At 48.0% G+C, this 9,757-nt stretch overlaps 1 protein-coding gene across 1 annotated transcript; it reads left to right on the top strand.

Moving 5' to 3' along the window:
- Positions 1-7,780: 7,780 nt before the first annotated feature.
- On the top strand, positions 7,781-9,544 carry SPN (sialophorin). The gene is made up of 2 exons (XM_030871739.2): positions 7,781-7,902; positions 8,287-9,544. The coding sequence occupies exons 1-2, from the start codon at positions 7,781-7,783 to the stop codon at positions 9,542-9,544; spliced, it is 1,380 nt and encodes a 459-aa protein (XP_030727599.1).
- Positions 9,545-9,757: the final 213 nt, after the last annotated feature.

Genomic DNA, 9,757 nt, shown 5'->3' on the forward strand with positions numbered 1-9,757 from the left:
GCAGGATGGATACATAAAAAAATAGCAGAATTAGCATATCGTTGAGGGATATGGACCCACCAGAAGAGCTGAGACTAAAACAAATTAAAGGGATTAAAAAATGGTTCCTTTCCAGGACCATGACTTGGGAGGGAAAGGGGAGGAGTATTACCATTCATGATAAACACTCTGTGCTTGTAATATGCGATACTTAGATAAAAATTAAGAAAGCATTATGTTCAACCATAGATTAGTACATAAACACCTCTCTGACCAGAATGAAATTCCCCGGGGTTGGGGGTGGCCAATGGCTGCCTGACTTGTCAGTCCTGTTCCTAGAGAGGGTTGTGGATGGGAGAAAAGGCCCCAGGCCTTGGAGAATCAGATGGGACAACACAACGCACCTCTTTTAACATCAGCTATTGTTTATTTGGCTCTTACTAAGGGATTCCACCCCCGCCCCCTTCACACTATCTAACTTAATCCTCCCAAGAACTTTGAAAAATAGTATTATCATTCTTATTTACAGATGAAGAAACTAAGGCAAAGAGATGACATGACTGACCCAAGGCCGCACAGGGGCAGGAAGGTCTGCCCCTCAGAGACCTGCAGGAGGTCAGAGCTGAAAGTCCAGACCCTAGGGAGGGAAGAAACGTGTTCATGGAACATGAGCTCGTTGCCCCGCTGTTGCACCTGCAGACCTCTGATGACCTCCTTCCTGGAGGTCTGTGGTCTGGGTGAAGCCTTCACAGTTTCAGGCACACCCAGTGCTCGCAGTGCCCCACCCCTACCTGGTCCCTTTCTGGTCCTTGCCTTCAAGGGCACAGTTCGTCACCCGGCGCCCTCTTCCTACTCGCAGCCAGAGAACTCCACGTCAGCCAATATACATCACTGAGTGCCGACTGTTTACCAAGCACTTTCAGTGGTACAGCAGCCAACAGACACACACCCATGCTCTCGCGGGGCTTACGCTCCAGTGGGGGTAGAAAGACAAAACAAAATAAGCAAGGAAATGAGAAGTACCATAGAGAGAAAGCAGAGGTGGGAGCTGGGTAGTGCAGGCCAGGGGGAAGGGGTACAATTTTAAATAGCCAGGCAAAGCCATACTAAGAAGATGAGCCGTTTAGCTATCTGGGTGAAGAGCCTTCCAGGCACAGCTACAGACGGCACAAAGCCCCCAGGGCTCAGATTCTCCAGGGATGAGATGGAGGCCTCGGTGGCAGGAGCAGAGGGAATGAGGACAGGAGGGGAGGGTGGGTCAGACTGGGTGTGGTCTTGTGGTCCATTTTGAGCACTTGGGCTCTGAGTGGGGTGGAAGCTGTCTCAGGGTTCAGAGCAGGGGACGGATGGGATCAGATGTTTGATCTGGGTCCCACTGGCCGCTTTGTGGCTAAGAGCCCGAAGTAGGTGAGGAAAGACAAGGCTTAGGGCAGGGGGACAGCAGCGAAGGTGGGGAACAGTAGTCAGATTCCGGATCTTTTTATTTTTTAACATGTTTTTTTTTTTTGGCCCCGCCTCACAGCTTGTGGGATCTCAGTTCCCTGACCAGGGATGGAACCTGCGCCCTTGACAGTGAAAGTGCAGAGTCCTAACCACTGGACCGCCAGGGAATTCCCAGTATGTTCCTTTATTTTGAAAATTTTCAAACACAGAAAAGTCACAAGAACAATACAGTTAATACCCATAGACACTTCACATGGCTTCACCATTTGTTTTTTTAAAACATGCCCTTTAGTTAGATGCCCGAGCACATAATAGACAGGTGATGGAATTACATTTTCAGTACGACGTCTGGATACGTCTTTAAAACTCTGTAGTTCTCAGAAGTGTCTGGGTCCCCTTTGTTCCTGACTTTGGGGAAATATATGACCCCATTCAGCGTTTTTGTTAAAGACCACTAACTAGAAACCTTTTTTTCTCTTCTTTTATGAGCACCTGAGGAGAGATTGGAGATTTGCAAGATATGCATTCTTGCTTTTTCATTTCAAAGTTGAGTGCTTCTCAAATATCAGGTCAGGTGCTAAATAAATAGAGGGAAATGGGGCTCAGGAAAACGTTAAGATATATTAGATTACTGGTTTGTTATAAAAGTATATAACGCAGGAACAGTGAGATGGAAGAGATGTATAAGGCAAGGTCTGGGGAAGAGGGGCGGAGCTTCCACGCTCCCCGCCCCCCCATCTCTCCTGCATCTGTGTGTTCATCAACGTGGGAGCCCCCTCACTTCATATTATTTTGCCACACATGCGTTTTCTCTTCCAAGTTTTAAATTTTTTGTTGTTATTATTGTGTGTGTGAAACATTTAAGAGGAACTTGCTGCATTATGCACCATCATTCCTACATTCTTCAAACATGTATTTCCTGCAAACTAGGAATATAATCATAACATACTTATCAAAATCAAGAAAGTTAATGTTAATTCAACACTATTATCTACTCTACAGTCTATTCAAATTTTGCCAGTTATCCCCATGGTGTCCTTTATAGCATCTTTTTTTCCAATCCAGGATACAATCCAGGATCCCATATTGCATTTATTTATCTATTTATTTATTATTTATTCATATATTTTTAAGGTCAAGTCTTTTTAAAATTTATTTATTTTTTGGCTGCATTGGGTCTTTGTTACTGCGCGCGGGCTTTCTCTAGTTGCGGCGAGCGGGGGCTACTCTTCCTTGCAGTGCGCAGTCTTCTCATTGCAGTGGCTTCTCTTTTTGCAGAGCACAGGCTCTAGGCGCGTGGGCTTCAGTAGTTGTGGCGCATGGGCTCTAGAGCGCAGGCTCAGTAGTTGTGGCGAACGGGTTTAGTTGCTCCGCGGCATGTGGGATCTTCCCGGACCAGGGCTTGAACCCGGCTCCCCTGCATTGACAGGAGGATTCTTAACCACTGCGCCACCAAGGAAGCCCCCCATATTGCCTTTTTTTAAAATAAATTTATTTATTCATTTATTTATTTTGGCTGTGTTGGGTCTTCGTTTCTGTGCGAGGGCTTTCTCCAGTTGCGGCGAGCAGGGGCCACTCCTCATCGCGGTGCGCAGGCCTCTCACCGTCGCGGTTTCTCCCGTTGCGGAGCACAGGCTCCAGCGGCGCAGGCTCAGTAGTTGTGGCTCACGGGCCCAGCTGCTCCGCAGCATGTGGGATCCTCCCGGACCGGGGCACGAACCGGTGTCCCCTGCATCGGCAGGCAGACTCTCAACCATTGCGCCACCAGGGAAGCCCTAAATTGGTCATTTTTAAACTCTACATTCCTCTACGATTATATGTTAGGTTTCCAATTATAGAAGAACTTTCCCTACACCCTTTCCTTCCTTCCACCCCCTCCCTTCCTCCTTCACGCTGTGTCTCTCTCTAACATTTTCAGAATCAGTATGAACTCATGGGTTCTTTTTTTATTCAATGCTTTAGTTGATCACAGCCGTTATTCATTCTGATGCTCAAAGTGTCCCGGCCTTGGCCATCAGGAACTCCTTCAAGCTGATTCTTTGTCCTTTGACATGTTTCCATCATTCTTTGAGCACTGCCTTACTTTTCTGATGCAACGAGATGTTCCAGGCTCTTCTTTTCTTCCCCCTGCTTATTTATTTATTGAAGTATAATTGACCTACAACACTGTTAGTCCCAGATGCATAACATAGTGATTTTATATTTCTATACAATACAGAATTTATCAACATGATAAGTCTAGTTACAATACAAAGTTATTACAATGTTATTGACTATATTCCCTCATGACTCTTTGATTTTTGTACTGGAAGTTTGTACCTCTTAATGTCCCTCACCTATTTCACGCACCCGCCACCCCTCTGGCAACTACCAATTTGTTCTATCTATGAGTCTGTTTCTGCTTTGTTATGTTTGTTCATTTGTTTTGTTTTTTAGATTCCACATATAAGTGAAATAATGTGTTATTTGTCTTTCTCTGTCTGACTTATTTCACTAAATGTAACACCCACTAGGTCCATCCATGTTGCCACAATGGCAAGATTTCATTCTTTTTTTGTGGCTGAGTAATATTCCATTGTATGACACTTAGGTTACTTACATATCTTGGCTATTGTAAATAATGCTGCAATGAATATAGGGGTGCACATATCTTTTCTTTCTTTTCTTTTTTGTTTTTGGCTGTGTTAGGTCTTCGTTGCTGCACGCAGGCTTTCTCTAGCTGCAGCAAGTGGGGGCTAATCTTCGTTAAGGTGCGCAGTCTTCTCATTGCAGTGGCTTCTCTTGTTGCAGAGCACTGGCTCTAGGCACATGGGCTTCAGTAGTTGTAGCACGTGGGCTCAGTAGTTGTGGCTCATGGGCTCTTGAGCGCAGGCTCAGTAGTTGTGGTGGATGGGCTTAGTTGCTCTGCGGCATGTGGGATTTTCCCGGACCAGGGGTCAAACCCGTGTCCCCTGCATTGGCAGGTGGACTCTTAACCACTGAGCCACCAGGGAAGTCCCCTCATTGCAGTTTTGATTTGATTAGTGATGTTGAACCTCTTTTCATGTGTCTCTTGACCATCTGTATGTCTTCTTTGAAAAAAATGTATATTTGGGTCCTCTGCCTATTTTAAATCAGATTTTTTGTTGTTGTTATTGAGTTGTATGAGCTCTTTATATAGTTTGGATGTTAATTCCTTATCAGATATGATTTGCAAATATTTTCTCCCATTCTGTAGGTTGCCTTTTCATTTTGTTGATGGTTTCCTTTCTGCAGAAGCTTTCTAGTTTGGGGGCTCCGGACACGCAGGCTCAGCGGCCATGGCTCACGGGCCCAGCCACTCCACAGCATGTGGGATCTTCCCGGACCGGGGCACGAACCCGTGTCCCCTGCATTGGCAGGTGGACTCTCAACCACTGCACCACCAGGGAAGCCCCATACTGTTTTGATTACTGTAGTTTTGTAGTATAGTGTGAAATCAGGGAACATGATACCTCTTCAGGTTCATCTTGTTCTTTCCCTGCTCCAGCCCTGGAATCAGCCATTTTCCCAAGAGCCTTGGTTCCTTTCCAAGGAGAGTGGTTTTTAGAAGCCAATATTTGGCTGTCAAGCATGGCCCCATTTTGAAGGTAGAAAGAGCAGAATTTACAGATTGGATGTAGGCTATAAGAGAAAGAGAAGCGACCAGATACCCTTCAGCTTTTTAAGACATTTCTTCTTTGGAGTCTTCTTAGACCCTCCCTCAGGCTGAATCTTGCCCCTATTGAAGCAAGTATTCTATTATTTGCATTATTTATACACAAGCATGTCTCTAAATGTATCATAGTTATTAAGTATCAGCTTGTGGTTCTACCTGGGAGATCCTTATCCTTGGCCCCGATCCCTTAGACCAACATGGTTTTGAAGCTCATCTCTAGCACTTGCTGGCTGTCTGAGCCTCAGCGAGTCTCTTAACTGTTTTTTCTCAGTTTCTTCACCTGTAAAGTTAGGGTAATGATATGAATCTCACAGGGTTGTTGTGAAGAGTGAGTGCTATGTGAATGCAATGTGCTGGGCACGCCAGCCTGGCCCATTCTAAATGCCTAGGGCACATGACTTAACCTCTCTGTACCTTGACTTCCTCACCTGTAAAATGGGCTTGCCATGAGGAATGGCTAGAATCATGCACAGAGAATCTTTTTTTCTGTACTTGGCCAACTGCTACTATAGAGTTTTCTAAGTATTGTTCTTCTGGGATGTCTTGAGGGCAGTGACCACCCCTTGTTCACATTTTCATCATCTCTCCCTGCACCCCAGGGTCTATGCTCTGTGCTGGTCAGACTGTTTTCTTGAGCACTCTGGGATAGAGCCTGGACCCATCCACATCCTCTCCACTCTCCCCAGAACTGGAGCCTGACACTGAGCCCGGGGAACGTACAACTTTGTCAGCAGCAATTTGGTTGAAATGAAAATTTTGTCAACAATGTGTTTTGCTTCAGTGATTTTTTTTACAGGTTGAGAAATTGGGAATCTATATACAGTCTTTTTATTTATTTAATTTATTTACTTTCGGCTGTGTTGGGTTTTCATTGTTGCACGCAGGCTTTCTCTAGTTGTGGTGAGCGAGGGCTACTCTTCGTTGCGGTGCGCAGGCTTCTCATTGCAGTGGCTCCTCTTGTTGCGGAGCACGGGCTCTAGGTGTGCTGGCTTCAGTAGTTGCGGCGCACGGGCTTTGTTGCTCCGCAGCATGTGGGATCTTCCCGGACCAGGGCTCAAACCCACGTCCCCTGCACTGACAGGTGGATTCGTAACCACTGCGCCACCAGGGAAGTCCTATATGAAGTCTTACAAATATTTGTGTTGATTTTCTTCTTAATTAAAAAAATTTTTTTAACCTCCAATTACTTTGCAGCCAATTATTCCTACTTTTCTGTTTGCAACAGCAAAATGTTGAAACAACCTAATGTCTGGCAATGAAATGTTTTCCTTCCTTCCTCCCTCCCTTCCTTCCTTCCTTTTGTTCAGTAAAAAAAAGAAAAGCAAGGAACATTATGTATAATAAAATCTAATACTATAAAAAATACATGTGTATATGCATATATACCCTGTGACCAGGGTTTATCTGGTGGTGTCGGTACGGAGCTTTTTCACTTTATACACTGCTGCCTGGTGGGAGAGGCAATCCACCCCAGCCCCGAGCTTCCCTGCACACTCTTGCTGATATGCCCGCAATACAAGGTCCTGGCCGCTCTACATCCAGGCCGTTTCTCAAGGTTGGTTTGCAGTGAGTAACGCTGAGGGATGAAGTAATGTCTCCCTTCAGGACAAAGAGCAAGCTTGCTTACCACCTACTCGAAAAGAAGGAAATTCTCCAAGCTCAGTGTTCCTCAGCTGCGGGGCAAGCCTCTCTGTGGTCACCCCTGTGGGGCTCAGGGGGGCAAGTGAAACTGAAGCAGACGGCGCTCCTGCTGAGCAATGAGTTTGCTGAGCAATGAGTAGTGGATTCCTATGTCTGTGATCCAGGAGTCTCACGTCTTTGTCAGACTAACTTGTTAGCTTGTGAGTGGGGTACAATCCCAGGCCCTGACATTGGCCTGTTTCAGTCATCTATCATTATTACTTTTACAACATAAAAATCAGTTTTGATCTTTTTTTAAAGAAAGGCAAAAAACCATACACATACTGAGAGTCAAAGCTTACAAATTAAAGGAAGTAAGAAAACATCAAACACCCAAAGAAGAAAGTAAAGAATTCTCTACTCATACCTACCCAGTGAAACTTGTTAATACCTCAATGAATACCTTTTCAGACAGCCTTCCATGTAGATTCCCACATTTTTATTAGTCTTCTGCAAAAATAAGTTCATAGCATATACAGTGCTTAATAACCACCTTGACTTAGTCAGGCAGTCCACGACTGGGGGCCATTGTAGTGACCTACCCCCGCAAGCTTCTTGAGAAGTCAAGAGCCCATCAGGGATTTCACACAGCCTGCAAAGCCTTCCACTGCCCCAGCCAGAGTCGAGGGCTTCCTCTTGCCCTGGTACTTCCTGGGAGCTCTTGGGGCAGAAGAAGTGTTAGCCTTGGGTGCTGGCCTAACAGCTCGGGGACCACAAAGGCAAAGGAAACCACCTTCCCCTCCCATCTCCTCCTCCGCACCCCCTGGTTCTCAAGCATGCATTTCCACCACCCCTGCTCTGACACATATCCCTCTCCCAGCTTCGCGGCTTGCCATCCCATTTTCCAGAGGAGACCCGGGAATCCCCATTCCAGACCCCGCCCACCATCCCCACCTGCTTCAGCTGAGACCCCAGAGCCCCTGTCATCATCTCAGACCCTGAAAGAGTGAGTGATGCCTCTCTCATCACACGGCAATGTAGGAGCAGGGCGGGTGGGGCAGGATGCTGGGGTGGGTGGAGCCAGGGCCACTTCCTTTCCCCTTGAGGCCCCTCCACCAGTCTTGCCCCAGCTTCAGGAGTTGGAGCAGCCTGGTCCCAGCCCTGTGCCCTTATCCACTGAGCTGGTAAGTGGTGTGACCTGGTGGGGCAGGGGCTTCAGTGGACCTGGGAATGTGCCTCTGGCTTGAGAAGACCTTGATAGATAATGGGAAAAGAGGACGAGGAGCCATTGGGGCTGAATGGGGTCAGTGCAGGCCAGGAGGGGGTGGCTGTTGCTGGAGCCGGGGCTGCCAACGCCCAAGGGGGCCTATGGGGTAGATTCGATGGGGGAGCTGCCAGCGTCTTGTTACTTCTGATACTAGTAAAAGCAAGGGTGGAAAAAGCCGTTGAACCGCAGAGTTGGGCCCGGCATTTGGCAGGGAAGTGGGCAGGAGGGAGGGCCTGGCTAGGTCCTGCCCCCCACCCCCAGCTCCTTATGTATTCTATTTCTTCAACTTCCCCACCCTCAGGTCCCAACTCCTGCTCATGCCTATTGCTTTGGAAATGATCCTGCTTCTCCTCCTCTTTGGGAGCGTCTGGGCCCAAAACACGAGCTCAGAGTCTCCGGACGGCACAATTACTTTGCAGGAGTTGGAACCCACAGCATACTCTGCTTCTTTGGTCTCAGATATCTATGAGACCACAAAATTCAACTCAACGACATCTAATTTTGCAACAACCGAGGTCCCTAAGACAGATGACAGCACTGAGCACAAGATCTTCCCGCCTTCCTCAACTCCCTATACAGCCAATGAGGTTTCCTCTCCTGGGACTTCCATTGCTGCCAGCAGGGGCCCTCCTGTAAATGAGTCAATAAGCTCCCAGAAAGATTCGGCCCAAACATTATCAATGCCCCTGGAAATCTCTAATGCAACCAGTATACCTGCTGTCCCAGTAATGAAATCTGCAGGATTCCATACTACGACTGGTGAAACCATGGCAACTAGCCCTCTGGAGACCTCCAGTGGGACCAGTGGACCCCCTGTCACCACAGCTACTAGCTCTCTGGAGACCTCTGATGGGACCAGTGGACCCCCTATCACCACAGCAATTAGCTCTCTGAAGGCCTCCAATGTGACCAGCGGACCCCCTGTCATCATGGAAACTAGCTCTCTAAAGACCTCCAAGGAGACCAGTGGACTTCCTGTCACCATGGCAACTACGTCTCTGAAGACCCCCCTGGGGACCAGTGGCTCCCCCACCTTTGGAGTAAAAATATCCAGCCCAACGTCCTCCACAAACATAAGCAGTAGGTCCTCCCCAAATTCAGGTTGGGAGACAAATGGCACCTTGCTGGTAGCTGTGCTTGTGGCCCTGCTGGTGGTCATTTTCCTCATGGCATTACTCCTGCTGTGGCACCAGCGGCAGAAGCGGAAGACAGGAGTACTGACACTAAGCAGGAGTGGAAAGCACAACGGGGTGGCAAATGCCTGGGCTGGGGTAGCCCAGGTGTCTCATGAGGAGGCCGCGACAATAACAGAGGGAGCGTCCGGGGGTAACAATGACTCTGGGGTCCCCCAGGGGGAGGGGTCTGGCCAGCGGCCCACACTTACCACTTTCTTTGGTAGACGGAAGTCTCGCCAGGGCTCCATGGCGCTGGAGGAGCTAAAGCCTGGGCCAGCCCCCAGCCTAAAGGGGGAGGAAGAGCCACTGGTGGGCAGCAAGGATGAGGCTGCGGAGACCTCTACTTCTGATGGGCCAGAAGAGAGAGATGTGGAGGCCCCTTAACGTTTGAGAATAATAAGACTGGAGCTCAGAATCGTTCCCGCTTTCATCACCTTCCCTCCTGTCATCACATCCAGCCTCATCATCACCCAGCATTTTCACCCAGCACCCTTTGGATTTTCACCCAGCATCTTCACCCTGAATCCTCATTCAGCTCTTCTAGCCAGCAGCCCATGCAGCACCCACACCCAGCACGCAGGTCAGGGCTGACACCCA

The sequence above is a fragment of the Globicephala melas genome, chromosome 15, assembly GCF_963455315.2.
Source record: "Globicephala melas chromosome 15, mGloMel1.2, whole genome shotgun sequence".
Classification (NCBI taxonomy): domain Eukaryota; kingdom Metazoa; phylum Chordata; class Mammalia; order Artiodactyla; family Delphinidae; genus Globicephala; species Globicephala melas.

Bases quoted from the DNA above. Each gene is read 5' to 3' on its own strand.
- SPN (XM_030871739.2), top strand. From the start codon at position 7,781: ATGCTGGGGTGGGTGGAGCCAGGGCCACTTCCTTTCCCCTTGAGGCCC. The intron at 7,903-8,286 runs GTAAGTGGTGTG...CCCCACCCTCAG, and splicing joins TGCCCTTATCCACTGAGCTG to GTCCCAACTCCTGCTCATGC.